The sequence below is a fragment of the Electrophorus electricus genome, chromosome 20 (assembly GCF_041902795.1).
Source record: "Electrophorus electricus isolate QZ-2024a chromosome 20, ASM4190279v1, whole genome shotgun sequence".
In the NCBI taxonomy this organism is placed as follows: domain Eukaryota; kingdom Metazoa; phylum Chordata; class Actinopteri; order Gymnotiformes; family Gymnotidae; genus Electrophorus; species Electrophorus electricus.
In genome coordinates, this window is record NC_137516.1 from 2404154 (window position 1) to 2423880 (window position 19727).

At 39.6% G+C, this 19727-nt stretch overlaps 1 protein-coding gene across 2 annotated transcripts; it reads left to right on the plus strand.

Annotated features, from left to right (window-relative positions):
* Window positions 1-386: 386 nt before the first annotated feature.
* Window positions 387-19359, plus strand: tbc1d10aa (TBC1 domain family, member 10Aa). 2 transcript variants are annotated; one of them, XM_027027961.3, is made up of 9 exons: window positions 387-1460; window positions 9600-9699; window positions 11481-11588; window positions 11855-11961; window positions 12267-12381; window positions 13290-13355; window positions 14732-14921; window positions 15006-15160; window positions 16587-19359. In XM_027027961.3, the coding sequence occupies exons 1-9, from the start codon at window positions 1282-1284 to the stop codon at window positions 17442-17444; spliced, it is 1878 nt and encodes a 625-aa protein (XP_026883762.3). In that variant the 5' UTR covers window positions 387-1281; the 3' UTR covers window positions 17445-19359. The 2 variants fall into 2 exon arrangements, with proteins under 2 accessions (XP_026883762.3, XP_081559703.1); XM_081703577.1 differs by lacking the exon at window positions 387-1460 and adding an exon at window positions 8767-8860.
* Window positions 19360-19727: the final 368 nt, after the last annotated feature.

A 19727-nucleotide genomic window follows, 5' to 3' on the forward strand; every position in this document is an offset into this window, starting at 1 on the left:
TATTTCTAAAGCAAGTGTCTTTTCTTTTTTGATGCTTCAGTTTGCGAATTCAAAGTTTTACAAACATTTCACACAATTTTACATACACCTTTTCAGAAATATTACGTCTTTCTGAAATTATAATATATCGCTGATTCACCAGGTGGCGACAGGTGTCTGCGAAGTACATTAAGGTGTTCACGTACATCTTAGGGAGGCATTTTATTTCACAACATAACGTTACATTGTTGCCGGCGAATGACCTTCAGTTGGTCCAGTTTTGAAACACCCATAATTTGTTTGAATGCGCCTTCATACAACTTTTGAAATCGTGATGCAAAAGCAAATTTCTTGTTCCACGCATATGTCAATCCCTTGTGCTGGGAGACGCGCGCATGCGTAGTTTCCAATCACTGGAAGGATGTCGGCAAACTTCGAAAATGACACTTCGGCGTTACGCCTGTAACGGTCCGCGTTTACGCTTTTTTTTCGTTGAAGAGCTGACCTGAAAGCTTATTTTTAAATTATAAGAATACTGACCACAGAAGGCATTAGCTGCAGTAACGTCAATTTTACTATAATTGTTTTTCTCTGATCGGGAATCTGAACCGACCAGTTGACTGAAGCAAGCTGGCAGGCTAACCAGCTAGGTTACACCGCTCGAGACGCGAGTGTGAAGAAATCCGTCCACTTGACTATCCAGAACTATCCACTTGGCTGTCCTAGCCGTGTTTTCCCTTGAAACCGAGAGTATACCACGTATTTTACGATCATCTCTTAAAACATATAGGTTAGCTTTTGTTTCTAGAGGTAGCTTACTTTTAACGTTGCATAGAATTGACACGTCGGTGCGTGTGCGCTAGCTAAATTAGCCGGACTAGCTAGCTAAAGTTTCTAGCTACTGACAACAGACTCATCCTACATTTAAACGCATTTGTCTCGTAACTTAACGTTACTAATGTTAACTCCCAGAAGCAGTTTGATTTGCTTGTTGTTTAATAGGCTTTCCTGATAGTTACCTCATGTTTGATAGCTAGCTAGCAGCTTACCAAAATGGGACAAAATTGGCGACCGTCAAACTTTTACAAGCTTACAGTGTAAGACAATGATAATTTAATTTAGTATTGAAACGTTTCGTTTGGTTTTTTATCATAATATATGATAGAAATTATCATTTTAAAGCCAGTTTTGTGAATTCATGGTTACTAGATAGCTAATTAAGCATTCCATTTGGTGTTTCACTTCAGTATCGGTTAGTTGGCTTGTTGATTTGTAATGCTGGCCTAAATTCCGAGTCTGACAATGGCTGGCTTTGAGAATGGTGAACGGGCGGCAGACACTGTGAGTTTACAGACTGTCGGTAGTCAGTTTGATGAAGAGAGCTCACTTGGTTCGGATTCCGAAATGAACGGCTATCCAAGTTCCAGGCCTACGGACAAATACGGATTTATTGGAGGTGCCCAAAAGTATTCATCTGAATCGTGAGTAAACTGGCACTACCATGAATGTCATCCTTAAAAGTAAACCTCCACATTGGTGAATATTTAGAATGAGTGTATTTTGATGTCAAAAAGGGGAATGGGTATTGTTGAGCGTTTTCTTTTTAAATCATTTTTGTTTTTCTTGTTTGTTTTGCATGTTTTACATATGTCGTATTCTTACATGATTACTGATGAGGAGTGTCTGTCTAACCCAACCGGATGGGGCACCTCGCACGCACCCTTTTCCTCTGTCCTTTCACCTCGCCAAGCTTTTGATGTTATTCCATTAGCACTCACCTCTGGCCTTGATATTTCATAGAATTGCTTATAACGGCAGATTGACTTACTGAACGCTTGTCTTGGTGTACCCACTGTTGTGTTTGTATGCTAATCTTGTGTATAAGCAGCTTCTGATGGACAAGAATATTTGCTTACAAAATGCAGTCATGTGGTGCGAGATAAGCACAGATGAACCCAGGGGACCAACTAGAAGTAATCTTCTGTAATCTTCCCTTTTTATGAGCCAGATACTGCGAGTGTTTGTCACCGCCACACTGCTAACAGTCTGCGTTCTGGTCTATACGTTTACAGTGTTTGACCTCTCTTATACAGTATTATACTAAATATCACAGTTGCAGCCACTTAACTTTATTAAAAATGCTTCTCCTACTATCACTGCTCAACTATAGGTGCATTTTTTAGGTGCACAGTTACACTACTGTAGTCCTTCTGTTGCTGTGTACAATTTGTCAGCCACCCTCTGCCCTTTTCCTCACGGATCAGTTTGAGTACAAGTCTGCCTGCTGCAGTGTTTGCATGTGTAACAGTCACTGCTGAATTGAGAGTGGTCTTCCCTGAAAAAGTAACAAGTTAACATGCACCCTGTGGTCAGAAACTAACCATTGATCAAGAGATGGAGAATGGCAAACAAATTATGCATGCCAACAGATGGCATGTAGTCTTACTGTAGGTGGACAGGTCTAATAAAGGAATGTTTCCAATAAAGCGGGTTGTGAGTGTACTCAGCATAGACTGCATATGCAGAATGCACATGAAGGTAAATGTTACTGTTGATGCTTGGGAATTTGATATGTATTAATATGAATTTGATATGTATTCATGGATTGATCAAGCTCTGTATATTTCAATGATCATTACAGGCATTTCCAGATGCCAAGATTACTGTGAGCATGTCACCCAGATGTCTGCTTGGCAGTAGTTACTTTGAATCTATCTGGATTAAAAAAAATCTGTTGTGCACTGTTGCCTTGTTTCTCTGGAAAAACCAGTTCCATTTCATTAAACCAAGCCTCCGCTACTTTGGCCAGTAAACTGCTATGTCAGAAGCCAGTGTAAAGCCCTGAGATATCATAGCAGGGCCTGTACTGTTCTTCTTAGAGGAATATGCCAGCAGTAAACCTCAAAAACTATAGATTTTTAGTTGTTAAGGTCACTTAAAAATGATTTTACAGTGTTTGGTTTGCTTTAGAGTTCAAAAAATGCCACATTGTAGAGTTCCAAAAAATAGCTTCTTGGATTATGATTTTAAGGTCACAAAATTATTTTATAAATGAACTGGAATTATTTTAGTACTCTTCTCTGTGTTCAATGTTGAGTGATGTGTTTCTGCATATCTTTGCTTGTTTTATTCTCAGTAAATTACTTTGAGGGTTCAGCCTTGATCTGCACCACCAGTTTGTTGCTCTGCTCAAATTCAAATGAACATAGATTGACACACATTGTAGGCATGTTTGACTATGTGAGGTTAAAATATCACACTTGGGGAAAGTGATCCTGTAAGTAAGAGCCTGCAGCAGTATTCAAGTGGCCGAATGACCCTTGGTGTAGAAATACAGGAAACTGGAGGCCCTACTATCTGTAAATCTAATATGTAAATAAGCATTTATAGTTCAGTTTTTTTAAATACCTAACAATAATAATAATAATAATTCACAAATTTGAGGATCTGATATTGCTGATATTTGCTGCAGTTTTAAGTGATTACTTCTTTAACTCAAAATTGTGTCCGTTGGAAGTCTAGGAAGTAATTTCTGCACCACCTGCAGCTCTAAAACCAACTATTAGTGAAAGACAAATAAACAAGGTCAAAACCTTTTAAATTACCCTGAACATGGAAAAAAAATTCCATTGCAAATCTAAAAAAATAAACAGTGTTACCTTCTGATCTGACACTGTTGACCTTCTGTGGGCCATATGTACTAGTGGTCTGAAAGTTTGGCATCTTCAGAATACCTTGATCTCTGAATCCATTGAGTGCATTTAGATGCACTTAATAAACCTATCATAATCAGATTTCTGCAGTTATCTGATTATTCAAGTGGTCATGTAAACAGCATACTCAAATTTCTTAGATCGGCCTAGAAACCAGATTAAGAAATCCGATAAGAGCTGGATTTTAGCTCAGTAATCAGATTTCTTGGTGTATATATACCCTTACCCAGGTTTCTTTCAGTTTTCTCAGTCTGTGCATGCATGCAAACATAACCGGACCTGTCCTGGAAGTGGCTAGCAGAATTAAACACAACACCCACAAAATGTATATCAAGCACCTTTGGGGAGACAAAGGAGGAACATTGGAGGAAATGAAGAATTCGAATTGTGAACTATTATTAACTGTTAGTAATTGCTTAAAAATGAAGATCTATATTTGCCAGTAAAGTGGGTTCATGTTTACAAAAAGTTTGCATCACATCATTCTGTGAGATTATTGGCTGGTTGCCAAATAGACATCTGATTATTGTCTGACATATGTAAACTCAGAAATTTCTCCTTTGTCTGAGTACCCATGTATATGCATTGATAGGATTACTAACAAAATCAGTTTGCATTTATTGGATTATTAAGTGCAGGTAAACGCACTCATTGAATCTGCAAGCATTGCTCCCTACTGAAAGAGGAAGAGTACTGTTTATATATATTGCCTACTGTTTGTGACCACTTTACTGTGGTTGGTATAGTGTAATTGGTAACAGTTCTGCTTCTACCGTGGGGGGCTGGGTTCAAACACCATCCAGGCAAGCATGCTATATTAGTCCTTGGGCAAGACATCTAACACTACATTTGCCTCCCTCTGAAATATGCTTGAAATTCTAAGTAATTTTGGGTAAGAGCATCTCCCAAATGCATGTATATGTGAATCACATATTGTAGTGATTGTTCTAGGATAAGGATACGTTTTCCAACATGATAGCAAAGCACTTCTCCTAGTTACTCTGGATAAGGGAGTAGCATGAATGATGTAGATTTAAATGTAATCTTTACTGGAAATGAACTCTGCAGGTGGGTAGACCTGGAAAATGAGGGATAAGAACTGATGAATACAAACTGTGCTCCTTAGAGTACTGTACATCAGAGTGTTATCAGGACACGAATACTTGCATTTTAAAACCACACAGAGTTCTGGCCTGAATCTGCTACCCTGGGTTTTGGAATAGACAAGCTGCACTGTGCTGAGTGGACAGCAGGCTTCCTGTTTCCTTTGGTTTATGAGAGGCCTGGTGCCCTGAGGTTATACCAGCCCTGCCCCACTGCTGAAGAGAGCAGTTTGTTCAGAACAGGCGCGAGCTTTCTAGACAATTGTTTCCAGGTTCATTATTGGTGTTTACTTCAAGTATGCCGTCACACAAAAGGTTGCTTGTTTTTAAGCTTGCCTGGGTCAGATTTGATAAAAGGCAACTGTTGCTTTCATATGAAACATCTGGTTAATATCTTTCTAGTGAAAGTGAAGCTTTTTTGTCGGCTAAAGGTTGTTTTTATTAAATAGATATTTACCAGACCAGTTTCTGTTTTTAAGCCTATTGTCAGGACATAGTTTAAAAGTTTATCGGAGTTTTGGTTCTTAGATTTAACTTTGTCATCATTATTAAGAACTTCATTTGATCTTAAGTTTAGATTTTAAGTCTCTTACCATAGTTTGTTTTAGAAAGAGGAAGTATGAAACATTTTTACCATCTTTACAGGGGAAGTGAGAATGTAACACAGAGATGGGCCATACCACCATTTAAAACTGTTTGGTACAAATGTATCAGGTACAGCAGCGTTTCTGGGGTTTGCATGTTCCACTGCAATTACTAGGTTTAGATATTCAGCCCGGGGTAAAAAAAACTGAGCATTGCCGAAGGGCGAGACAATGGTAAACACAAACGTTGCATGGCAACAGAGGTGACCTGCATAGTACTCACAAGAGGGGGGTTTGACAAATAGCAGTTTCTGTTATCAATGTGATTCAATTTTGTTAGTCATTTGACAGACAGGTCATAACAAACACCCTGGCTATGTGATTTAATTGAAACCTTATCATGACATTAATTATCATGAGTTGATAATATTTGTTTGTGACTTTTGGTAAAGCGTTGACCCTGAGTTGTGTAACGGATTAAATTTACATATGAAGTCACTCTTTTCTTGAATGTTGAGTTTTGTGCTGACACTCTGTGGTTCTGGGTGTTCACCTCCCTGAACAGATCGAATTGCTTTTATTCTGAGGACTAAAAATGTTTACCACGCCCGCATCCATCCCATAATTACAGGAACATGGAGGCTGGCTATTAACATTTAGCTTTTGCAGTAGTAACCATATTGTCATTCCATAAAAACTTTCAGCCCCAAGGAGGAAAGGTCTCTGGGTCATATGTGATCTTCTAGATTCTTATTGTAAAGCAGCTTAAGAATCAGAAATAGGTTGAATTCAGCTGGCTTTTTGTGAGTTTGCTTAAACTTGTTCTGCTTAGCAGGTCTTCTTCCAAAAATATTTAAACTGTATACTGGAGAGGCCACTCCATGTCGATAGAGCAGTTTTTCTGAACTGTGGGAATTGTAGGCGAAACTGGTGAAATTCACCCAACAACCAAACGGAACATGTGAAGATAGGAACACACACTCATTTGTGCAGACCTCATGTTGCTTAACACAAACAAGTAGGTAGGATTTCAGCCCAGCAGGTCATTAGTCTGCAATATGTCTGCAGTACCAAATAATTCTGTTTAGCACTCTGCTAACCTTTCCTGAATGCAAAAATTACAGTAAAGAGGCACTGACTTGGATACCTGTATTTGGTGTAACAACCAAAGTCATTTGTTGTCTTTCCTAGTGCATAACTCTTATAGATTTTACATGATGTGTTTAAGGCTAAAGAGCAGGGTTCCCAGTGGTCATGGAATTTCCAGTATATCATGGAATTTTAAAAAGTCCATTCCAGACATGGATAGTCAGGGGATTTGATCAGTTTTGAGGTCAAGTCATGGAATATCATGAACATTTGTTTGTAGCATATTTATGCATCAGTTGTCATTTATCAAAATATTATATTTTCACATATTTCTGTATTGTGTTGTGAGCGGTAGTTATGGTTACTTGATTTTTTGCCTGCCCATTTAACAAAGACAGCCTGTTTTTCCATTCACTATAGATCATGGGAATTCAGCCTTTTAGGAATTTGACTTAGAGTGAGAATCCTGAAAGAGCAACTTGTGACCCCCCCCCCCCCCCAAAAAAAAAAAAAAACCTCACATAGTTTGTCAAGAAAAACTTCATTATCATATCTTTCTCTCACTTCTCCCTATCTTTCTTTCTCTCTCTCTACCCCACTCTCTTTCTAAGTCTTATCTTTCTCCCTCATTTATTTATGATTTATCAAATTTGTAACCTTTTTTTTGGCATGGCTGTGATTATATCGTTTTGTCAAAACTAAAGGAAAATATTGTATGTTATAATAAAAATAATTATAATAATAATTAATATTATAATAATCTGGAAATTACATACACAATAAACAAACAGAAAAATCATTCCAGCATACTTTGTCAGTATAAAAGTATATCAGAGAAAGGGAGAACTTCCTTAACTCTCCTTCCTTAAATGCTGCAGAGCTGAGACTGAGCTCTGGTGGGGACTGTCAGCTTCCTTTTCTAGTAGAACAGTGAGTTTATCAGTCCCAAAGACAACTGAACACAATGTTAATTTTCTCTCATTTTTAAAAGAATGCATCTCTTGTTAATTTAGATTTTGGGCAATAGATGAAAAAAATTGGTTTAATCCAAAGGTACTTATGAAATGACCAGTCTCAGTGTTGTTTGCACTCTGTACAGACCGATCAGTTCAAATACAGCAGAGTGTCTCCTCTGCCCCCAGTACTGTGAAGAGGTTTAGACAGTATTATTTACATTATCACGATGGCTGTCTATCCCAGACATATTGACGATATGGCGTTGCTATCAATAAATAAGCAAAATAAAGTCTTCTGGCTTTAATTTTGGTAATGTTTGACTTTTTTCCCTAAACAGTGCCATGGATTGACACTCTTTAGCATTCCACTTACTTTTACATTTGTAGTAGGTAAAGTTAGAAGGTTGACTAAGAGCTGCTGCTCACGTCTGTCAGCCATGCTAGACTTTTTAGGTTGCAGCTCAGTGTGCTCTGCCTTCAGTGATGCAACTCTGCTGTGATTCAGCATGCATCGACATTGATATCAGATTGAAACCTACATTTCAAGAAGTAAATCTTACCACGCGTGATCATGTGATCTGAACAGGTGATCCCTAGAGGAGTGGCACGTACTGGGCATTTTAAAATGGTTTATTGAAGCCTACAAACTGATCTGAGCCGTTGTATGTTGCATACAAAACTTTACACTGACAAATAGTAACTTTTATATGTAGTGTTTGAGCTGTTTTGGTTGTAAACATCACTTAGTGCTCCTTTAAATCACAGTGCCTACGCTGTGGCAAAGTGCTTTATAGTTTATTGTATATGGTTTGGCTTAATTGAGTGATTGACAGTATTTCATTGTTTTGTTTTTTATAAATGTAGGAGATAGACCCAGTTCTCCTCTGTGTTATATGGTCATGTCTAGGGTATAATGACCCAGTTCTGCGCTGTTATATGGTCATGTCTAGGGTATAATGACCCAGTTCTGCGCTGTTATATGGTCATGTCTAGGGTATAAAGACACAGTTCTGCTCTATGTTGTATGGTCATGTCTAGGGTATAAAGACCCAGTTCTGCTCTGTGTTATATGGGGATGTCTAGGGTATAAAGACCCAGTTCTGCTCTGTGTTATATGGGGATGTCTAGGGTATAAAGACCCAGTTCTACTCTGGAAGCAACATTGCAGTCATTTCTGTGCACTCATGAAATTATTATTTTTTTTTTTCAAAATTCCATTTATATTTTTCCAGTTTGGTTTTTATTAGTTTTTTTTTTTTAAAATTCAGATCTAAATGTCCTCCTCTCTCCTCTCCTCTCCTCTCCTCTCCTCTCCTCTCCTCTGCCTTCAGTGATGCAACTCTGCTGTGATTCAGCATGCATCGACATTGATATCAGATTGAAACCTACATTTCAAGAAGTAAATCTTACCACGCGTGATCATGTGATCTGAACAGGTGATCCCTAGAGGAGTGGCACGTACTGGGCATTTTAAAATGGTTTATTGAAGCCTACAAACTGATCTGAGCCGTTGTATGTTGCATACAAAACTTTACACTGACAAATAGTAACTTTTATATGTAGTGTTTGAGCTGTTTTGGTTGTAAACATCACTTAGTGCTCCTTTAAATCACAGTGCCTACGCTGTGGCAAAGTGCTTTATAGTTTATTGTATATGGTTTGGCTTAATTGAGTGATTGACAGTATTTCATTGTTTTGTTTTTTCATAAATGTAGGAGATAGACCCAGTTCTCCTCTGTGTTATATGGTCATGTCTAGGGTATAATGACCCAGTTCTGCGCTGTTATATGGTCATGTCTAGGGTATAAAGACACAGTTCTGCTCTATGTTGTATGGTCATGTCTAGGGTATAAAGACCCAGTTCTGCTCTGTGTTATATGGGGATGTCTAGGGTATAAAGACCCAGTTCTGCTCTGTGTTATATGGGGATGTCTAGGGTATAAAGACCCAGTTCTACTCTGCAAGCAACATTGCAGTCATTTCTGTGCACTCATGAAATGTTTTTTTTTTTTTTTCAAAATTCCATTTATATTTTTCCAGTTTGGTTTTTATTAGTTTTTTTTTTTTTTAAATTCAGATCTAAATGTCCTCCTCTCTCCTCTCCTCTCCTCTCCTCTCCTCTCCTCTCCTCTCCTCTCCTCTCCTCTCCTCTCCTCTCCTCTCCTCTCCTCTCAGGGCTCAGGATGTTCCCACAGAGGTGTTGAGGCAGAGGGAGGTCAAATGGTTGGACATGCTGAACCACTGGGACAAATGGATCAACAAGAGATTCAGTAAAGTAAGACTTGCATTTTGTTTGTCACAGCTGTGTTATAAAGTAGCCCTCTGATTTACTCACAGCATTAAATTACTTCATTGGTCGAAAAAGGAAGTGTGGGCCCCACTATATGATTTTAGACTTTTGTGATGATTTTTCTTATGAACTTGGTGTTTCAGATGTTAGTTTTTGTCACAGACAGATGAATATGAACCTTGTAGGACATTTTTGTCAGTCTTTGTGAATAATAAATTACTAAATTAATAAGTTCCCTCTCTGATGTGGCAGTAAAATTCATATCTGGTTGTGTAGTATGACATGCTGATGTGATTATCTAGCCATTCACACTGCACTGTTGAAATCTTCCCTCTGGATTTTACCATGAGCTCACTGTACATTGTGACACAGTGACCACTGGGCTGGAAGAAAAACTGCATCCATTGGATTCACTGCATCCACTGACTCAGGCTCCAGTGATCCAGGCCATCCTTGTTTGTACTCTCTGGGTCGTCATAAACTTCTATCTGAACAAAGCTGTAGAAGAAATACAGCTCTGCACTGTACCTTGACAAAGAATTGCTTCAAATTCCTCTCGATTGGCACTGTCTGTCTCTCTCTGTCCGTTTCTCTCTCCATCTTTTTCCATTCGTCTTGTCTTTCAAAAGCAGATTTTCTGCCTTCTAATTACAAGGAACTTCCATATGATGTTTCCATGACTCATTAGTTGAGCTCTGTCTGGACACGCCCATCGTCTTAGATGAATGCGTGCGTGCGTGTGTGTGCGTGCGAGTGTGCGTGCGTGCGCGTGTGCGTGCGTTGAAACTCTTTTTCTTTTTCTCTCAAGCGCTCTAAAGCTTCCACTGCGAGTGGGGAAGCCACAGGTAAAGCGAACGATAAGGTTCCACCATAGGCGTTCCTGAACTGTCACTGTTTGGCTTTGTGTCTGCATGTCTGTATGTACGTACATATGTCTGTGTCTCTTGTGTATTTAATATAAAGTAAGAACACTTAACTAAAAACTGAATCCTTAACTAAAAGCTGGAGCATAAAAGCACATTTTTATTGCAATGTAGAAATCAGTGACACTAAAACAAGTCATGTTTGTCAATTACAGTATGTCTAAATATTAAATTTTAAGTTTGTTTCTAGAGTCTTGAAAATGGATATTTGATTTTTTTGACAATTTCATTTTAATATAAATGTTTGATTACTGATATGTTCCCTTGTTAAAGTTGTTAAAAGCATTCACTTGTTCTAAATTAGTTTTTAATACTGTTTTAATGCTGTTTTAGTTTTAATACTGTGTCTGCTGTTGCATTTTACATATGTGCATGAACAGCCACATCTTTACTTTTTTTCCCCTTTTTCTTTCATGCAGTGTTGTTGGTGCGTGCATGTGACTATGATGTGAGCATGTAATACAGGCCTGACAGTTTGTTTTACCACATTTACACCTGATATTGAAATGAGTCCCTGATGGAGCAGTCTGACTGATGTGGATGCATGTGACACTTTCTAATCGGGTTCACAGATTTGGCTCCACTCAGTGAATGTGGTGATCCTTAGATCTGTTGAACTGTTGCTTAAGGTGAGGCATCGGTGCCTGGTGTATGTATTTCAAAACTTATAACAAATAAGATAGGGGAACAGGGAGATCTGATCATTGTACTGCAGTACATTGACACGTTTGGGCCGCACATCAATATCAGGTATGAATGGCTGTGTCTGCGGTTTGCTTGGTCAGGTGTGAGTAACAAAGCCATGATGTCCAGGTGTAAAAGGGCCTTTCCTCTCGCATGCAGGTCAGGCTGCGATGTCAGAAAGGAATCCCGCCTTCACTGAGGGGCAGGGCCTGGCTTTACCTGTCAGGTGGGAAAGTGAAAAAGGAGCGGAATAGTGAAAAGTTCAAGGTCTGGCACGTTTCCACACATACACACACTCGCATATATACTCCTCTACTGAGGAACACTTTAGTCAGTCTTTTTTATTCTTGGGTGGGCTGCAATGGTCACACTATGGTGGAGTTCTTGCAGTATACCTGTTATATTTATATACCTATGTAAAAATGATTGTGTGTGTGTGTGAGAGAGAGAGAGAGAGCGAGAGAGTGCAAGCATGCATGCACATGTCTATCACTGTGGTTACTCAATATTACTGTGGTCTGTGATGTTTCCAGGAGTTAGACAGCATGGAAGGAGACCCTAAGTGGATAGATGTGATCGAGAGAGATTTGCACAGACAGTTCCCTTTCCATGAAATGTTTGTGTCACGACAAGGGCACGGGTCAGTCTCTAAGTGTGTGTGTGAGAGAGAGAGAGAGTGGGCGCGCAGGTGTGTGTGCGCCTGTTAAGTGCTAATTTAATTTAGCTGTTCTTAGAACTCCTGAAATTGACTCCAGTAATACTTCTCCTCACATTGAGACAATGGAGCTAGTCATCTTATAACCATTTACAAAATCTTTCTTTCCTTTCTTTATGCTTGTGTGCACATACATGTTGGTGTACATATCTGTATCTTTGTTTCTGTGTGTGTGTGTTTTTGTTTGTGTATGTAATTGTCTATTTCTTTGTGTGTGTACGTGTGTACAGGCAGCAGGACCTGTTGCGGGTGCTGAAGGCCTACACCCTGTACCGGCCGGAGGAGGGCTACTGCCAGGCCCAGGCTCCCATAGCTGCTGTGCTACTAATGCACATGCCTGCTGAGGTCAGTTCCACACCAGCAGCTCTCCTACTGGAGCTCAGACTTGTTGCACCTTTTCCCTCCAGCTATCACACCTGATCCAGGTATTTAAGGGCTTCGGAAGACTGTAATTAGAGCATGTGCAGTGATTTAGGGCTGGAACTACACCCTGCAGGATGGCATATCTACAGCAGCATGGTTGGGGATCACTGTTACATGCTCTTTCTTAAGATTTGAAGAGGACCTTGGTTATCACACTTGTATTGATTTCTAAGCTGCATTTAATAAGATGGTCTGAATGCAAAACTGTGTTTAGTGCTATGTAATACAGGTCTTAATGAGCATGTGTTTGGCACATGTTCAGTGTCCCATAAACCTGTTTGTCACAGTTTCAGAGTACCGAAGACCTGTATTTGACAAAGGTTCAGATTCCCATAAATGTGTTTGGCACAGTTTCAGATTCCCATAGACCAGTTTTACATAGGTTCATGTCCCACAGAGTTGTTGACTTTTCACATTCGATTTCAGATTTCAGACCTGTGGTAACGTTTTATATTTGGGGGTTTTCCCAGTGATTACTCTGATCTTAACAGAACTGCAGCAATAGATTATTTTAGTAATCGAGTATTCTCACTGACACTCCATCAATTAATCGTGTAATTGACTAAGAAATATCATGCTTTATAAAAGAGCAATAGAAAATATACAAAAGAGAATATAAGACAATATAAGAAAAATTAATTGATTTCTATTTTTTCATATTGTGCATATTGTTATATGGATTCAAAGAAACTTTGATTTGAACAATTTGCATCGTTGATCTTTAGTAATTTAGTTACTTGAATTTCACGAAGAAACCATATTTAACAATCTTGTTTCAGCCCTACTTAAAATAATCATGCTTCCCACCATGTGTGTGCGTGCCCGTGCAGGATGCCTTCTGGGGCCTGGTTCAGATTTGTGAGAAATACCTCCCTGGGTACTACAGTGCAGGCCTGGTAAGTCTAATGCAAACACAGAGACTTGACACATCCAATAAATGTGAACAGGAAGGTAAATGTGTTGTGGTTGCTGTGCCAGAGAGTTGTGCCTGGAAGACCCAGGTTTGATGCTGAGGTAACCACCTTCAGCCTCACCCTAAGCTCTTTAATAGGTTCAAGCCAAGCTGTGTTCTGCCTGCTATGTGTTTGGTTGTTCAGGAACCTGATATGAAGTTCACCGCTCTTAAGCAGTGGATCCTGTTGCTGTAGTAACTGCTGTAAACAAGTAGCTTTACTATTGCACAACAAAGTAACAATCTATGAAAAAGGCATCTGAAACAAGAATACCATATTAACTCCATATGTGGAGTCCTGACATGGTGATTTTTACACGAGCTTACATAACACTTTAACTAGCAGAAACTTGTTAATAAGTAATTTTTTAAAACGTTGGAGAAGTATGGAATGGTTTCCTCTGGTGAGGAGTTTTTACTAAAGGACTGCACTTACTGCCAAAATCCCCTACTCTTGGGGTGGAAAAAAAGATTTTGTATTGTTTATTCACTCATCAAAGTAAATTATATTCTATGTGGTTACCAAAGCCAGCCACTCATGCAGTAAATGTGTACCAAACTGCCAAACATGACATCCGAGAGCAGTGTTTTTAAAAACAACACTAAAAGACTATGCCTTATTTATTCAGGGGACATGGGCGCAGGCATTTCTAAGTCATCTTCAAATGGCACATTCAAAACCCACCCTAACCTCATTATTAAGAATACACACAAGGCAACCTTTATAAAATTGTAACAAAATATAATGCAAATATTTCATTTTTAGACACTTGTACATTACCAGCTCATGGAGATTGTGTATCCCTCATTACATCTTCAAAAGAAATGAGGTGACATTTGAAAACCACTGTGTTTTAATGTTCCTCGTCTGTTCCTCGCCAGTTTTCTACAAGCTCAGAGCAGATGACTGTTTCTTTGTTTTATGAGCGTTCAGTGCTTTGTATATGGGAGATAAACAGGAAAGGAACTTCAGTGCTTTGGTTCTCTTCAGTTTTCCAGATCTTTTTTGAATTTTTTGATATATTCCAAATTACAGATTTTATGTAGAACTGAAATATGATTAAAAAACAATGCGATCGCTTTCTTGTCCTGGGAAACTGTCATATAAGGCAAGTAGCTGCTAGATTCTACATGGAAATGAACATCAAACAGCTGAAAGAAGCCATGAGCAACAGGGAAGCATGGAGGGGCCTACAGAGTATCTGAGAGTTGGACACGACTGAATGGTTGAACAACATAGTTAAACCGTAGGATCTGTGGAATATTATGTATTATGTATCAGAAGTGTGTGTGTGTGTGTGTGTGTGTGTGTGTGTGTAGGAGGCCATTCAGCTGGACGGGGAGATCCTGAATGGGCTACTGAAGCGTGTGTGCCCTGCAGCGTATCGACATCTAGACAAACACAAGATCGAACCTATCCTGTACATGACTGAGTGGTTCATGTGTGCCTTCTCCAGAACTCTCCCCTGGGCAGCTGTGCTCAGGGTGTGGGACATGTTCCTCTGTGAGGGTGAGACCCAGAAACACAAGTCTCTCTCTCTTACTCTCACTCTTACTCTGTCAGTCACTGTCATTCTCTCTGCCCTCCCCCCAGGTGTAAAGATAATATTCCGGGTGGGTTTGGTATTGCTGAGGTGTATGCTGGGTTCCAGGGAGAAACTAAAGACTTGCCCTGGTCAGTATGAAACTATGGAGCTGCTCAGAGCCATCGAGCCCAGATACATGCAAGAGGCATTTCTCGTACAACAGGTAACACGCACACAAATAAAGATATTCACACAGAGAAAGAAATATATACACACACAAATATAAATACACACACAGAGAAAGAAATATATACACACACAAATATAAATACACACACAGAGAAAGAAATATATACACACACAAAGATATGCACACAGAGAAAGAAATATATACACACACAAATATAAATACACACACAGAGAAAGAAATATATACACACACAGATATGCACACAGAGAAAGAAATATATACACACACAAATATAAATACACACACAGAGAAAGAAATATACACACACACAAATATAAATACACACACAGAGAAAGAAATATATACACACACACAAATATAAATACACACACAGAGAGAAATATATACACACACACAAATATAAATACACACACAGAGAGAAATATATACACACAAATATAAATACACACACAGAGAAAGAAATATATACACACACACAAATATAAATACACACACAGAGAAAGAAATATATACACACACACAAATATAAATACACACACAGAGAAAGAAATATATACACACACACAAATATAAATACACACACAGAGAAAGAAATATATACACACACACAAATATAAATACACACACAGAGAAAGAAATATATACACACACACAAATATAAATACACACACAGAGAAAGAAATATATACACACACACAAATATAAATACACACACAGAGAAAGAAATATATACACACACACAAATATAAATACACACACAGAGAAAGAAATATATACACACACACAAATATAAATACACACACAGAGAAAGAAATATATACACACACACAAATATAAATACACACACAGAGAAAGAAATATATACACACACACAGAGAAAGAAATATATACACACACACAGAGAAAGAAATATATACACACACACAGAGAAAGAAATATATACACACACACAAATAAAAATATACAGAGAGAGAGAGAGAAAAATACACACAGACTGGTCTCCACAGAGGTTAAAATATAATCAGCAATAACCTCTATGCTAATATAGTGCCTGATATTTATTATTTAGTGATCGTGGTAAGGACTCTGTGCTGGATGTTATTACCAGTGATGATGATGATAAGTGTTACTGGGTGCTGGGACTGGATATGTTGATTTAGTGGATAGTGGTATTGTTGGTGATAAACAAGGCGATGAAGATGAAGACCTTAGTAGTGATTGTATTACTGGATGATGGGACAGTGAAGGAATTACAGGATTTTGGGGTCGTTAAGCAGGATGATGTGAAGAATGGTGGTGATTGTAATGATTGTGTTGCCTGGTTGTGTAGTCGGCTGCATTTTGGTGTTTTTGAAGAGGATGAGGTTAAGGTTGGAAGTCTGTGTGTTGATTGATGCTTGTTGAAGATGGCGATGAAGCTAACAGCATTGTGCCGTAGGTGCTGGAGTTGCCCATCACGGTGCGTGACGTGGAACGAGAACACCGCACACAGCTGAAGCGCTGGAGGAAGACACACGGCGAGCTCAGTTACAAAGCCGCTCCCAGGATGCATGGCGCCCGGGACGTCATGAATGTGGAGCCCCACACACGCCACGACCTCCGCCAGAGGCCGACCATCGTTGTCCACTACCCTTCAGCCCCAGATCTCAAACCTGAATTTGCCCGCAAAAAACGTGGGACCCTCAGGAGGAACGTCACGCCTGCTCCGGACTTCCTGAACCCGTACGCCCTGCCCTACGACCCAAAATCATCTGAGCAGCCAGGCCAGGCTCCACAGACAGCACAGCCCCCCAGCGAGGTGCCTCCAGACCCTGTACCTGAGGAGCACAGAGCCCAGCCACAGCAGGCTTCTGTCCATAACCAACATCAGTCTCCCACTGAAGAGCCCAAGCAGGTGTTCCCAAAGCCTGCAGTAAAGCAGAAGCCCAAGCTGAATCCTCCCTTCCCTTCCGCAGCTCTTCCCTCCAAAGACCTGCCTCCACCACCACCACCTCATCATCCTCCAGCGCCCCCTGTGGGCAAACAATATCAAGACTGGCGTCCACACCTGCAGAACTTCCCACCTGTCCTGCCCAGAGCACCTGTTACAGGGTCTGTCCCCACTCCCAAGGACTTCCCTGTTCAGAATGTCTTGCAGAACTCCTCCCACATCTTAGATCCACCTGCACCTACAGACTCTGCCTTTCCAGTAGCACACAGCAAACCTGCCTGTGAGGACTCTGGTGCAGCTCCTGGAAATGGCACTCTGAGTAAATCCACTGAGAGTATCAATAGTTCAGAAGACACCTATTTGTAACTCAGTTTCGCCACCCAGTGGTGGGAGTGACAGCTGCATTTTCTAGCAGAGGGTTGAACAGACTGCAGTCCTGGGAGACAGCCTTTTGATCATTGTCAAAGCACCACAGAAACAGCATATTGGGGTAATCTGGGAGATTTAATGGTTAATTTGCCACTATATCACAACACCAATGATAATAAATTATCCATTCTTTCACTACTAAAAGAAGTTAATATCTAGAAAACTGACTAGTGAACTGAAAAGATTTAACACAGCGGGGTGTTTAGATGTCAGTTTGTAAGCTTCACCAGAAACATTTGTCTTTGACCACTCCTAAAAACACAGGAGTTAGGATAGAAGTATTCAAATGAAAGTCTCCAAGATCCCACAGATTTTCTACACTCCAAGTCAGCTGTTATGACTCAGTGGCCAAGCAATTGCATCAGCTGTTTAGTTAACAACCATTGGAATATAAAATCCAGGGCAGGAGTTCGAGTCATGAGCCTGATTTGAAAACTCCTGGTTACGGTTGTACACTTCCTGTTCTTTCAGGAATAAGGAACCACATGGGTATTAAATAGCCGTGTTGTCTACTACAACTATAAAAGGAACTGTGAAGTACTTTCTGGAACTCTTTACATTTTTCTGGATGTCTCACTTCCTGGAACTGAGATTTGCTCTAAAGATGAAGGGAAGTAAGCAAATGAGTGTGATATGAAGACTTATCCACACTACTTTACAGAGGCTGTCTGGTTTTGGTGGATTTATTACTGTTCTTTGATTTTGCTTGTAAAATTTTGTTTGTTACATATTCATAGGCTGGTATGTAAATAGAACTGTGTTACTGTCTTTCCTCATAAGTGTATAGTAAGGATCACTAACGCATAGTTTCTTACTTAACTGACTCGCTTCAGCTGGGCAAAGATACTGTGTGCTATCAAGTTTACTTAAGTGTAAAGTTTAATTGTGACAAATATGAGCAGACGAACTCTTGTTCCACCTTCCGCCACTAGAGGGAAGACTTTGTCTAAAAATGTTCAACGACGCACAGTCGCAGAAGCTGCAGGTCCTGAGACGTTGCCAACTACAGCCTTCAGCGGGGAAATGTGTTTTTGGAGAAACGCTTTTCAAGTTATTTACTACCACTGATGCATGCTATATATTTACTTTATCCTCGAAGTGTAGCCGAAATTTACATCCATCCATTTACGTACTAAGTCATTATGGTGAGGACTGCAGCGGTTCCACTTACTCATTTTGTTAATGGTTCCTGCTACTTTAATTTCACTATTATCTGGATCTTGGTGACACTAGTATTTTTTAAGAATATTTTATTGGGTACTTTATTATTAAAGAAGTAAGAATTAGAATGGCCTTAATAATTACATTGAACATGCGTTTAACGTGTCAAAGCATACATAAAGCCTTGAAAAGGGTTCATTTGATTTTCTTTTTCCTGTCTAACTAACTGATTTTAGGACAGTTTATCTAGATTCTGTACAATTATGCACCTAGATCGGCCTTAATAAACAGATAATACATTATTGAAGTGTGGCGCTGGCGAACACGGTCACTGTTGCTGTGCTTTATTAACAATCAAGCGTTTGTATGGTTTTAATTTTAAAACCATGTCATTGTAGCAGAACTGTAGCTTTAATATTACCATTAGCTTCGAGGGACTGCGTGAAACGACCAGAAGGGTAAGTGGGTAACAAAGGTTAACTGCGCTTTTATTCGTAAAGCGCACAATTACAGAGCGCTTTCCTTTGCTTACTTTAGCGTTGCGGATATCGCAAATTACCACTGACGACTGCCCGCGGCGGAAAAAAACTTTGTGCAAATGACCGTTTAGACGCCCCTAATAAAGTCAACTTATGTAACAAGACCTAATAACTGACAATAAACGTTAATTGTTATACAAAAGATGTTAAAAGGCAGGTGTGAAAGTCCTACGCTGCCGCCCAGAGCAGAAGGACCGAGGCCTTCCCAGCTCCGTCTCCGGAGGCGCAGTGCGGGAACAGCATCACCAACCGTGTGCAGGCCCGCGTCCGTATAAATGCACCAACACGGATTGTTGGTCAAACGCAGTCACTGGTTCATTTTGAATAATCAGTATAGGTTAAATCTTTTTCCTTTGATGAAAGTATGACATTACTTAAGTAAGTATATGAATAAATAAACACAACCAGTGAACGCGTTTTTTGAGGTGGGCAGTGCTTCGCGATGGGCTTCTTCGAATCAGTGTTTTGTGAAGTCAGAATTGATCAGCAAACCTCCCTGAATGACATTTTCACATCGCCA

Bases quoted from the DNA above. Each gene is read 5' to 3' on its own strand.
- tbc1d10aa (XM_027027961.3), top strand. From the start codon at position 1,282: ATGGCTGGCTTTGAGAATGGTGAACGGGCGGCAGACACTGTGAGTTTA. The intron at 1,461-9,599 runs GTGAGTAAACTG...CTCTCCTCTCAG, and splicing joins CAAAAGTATTCATCTGAATC to GGCTCAGGATGTTCCCACAG. The intron at 13,356-14,731 runs GTAAGTCTAATG...GTGTGTGTGTAG, and splicing joins GGTACTACAGTGCAGGCCTG to GAGGCCATTCAGCTGGACGG.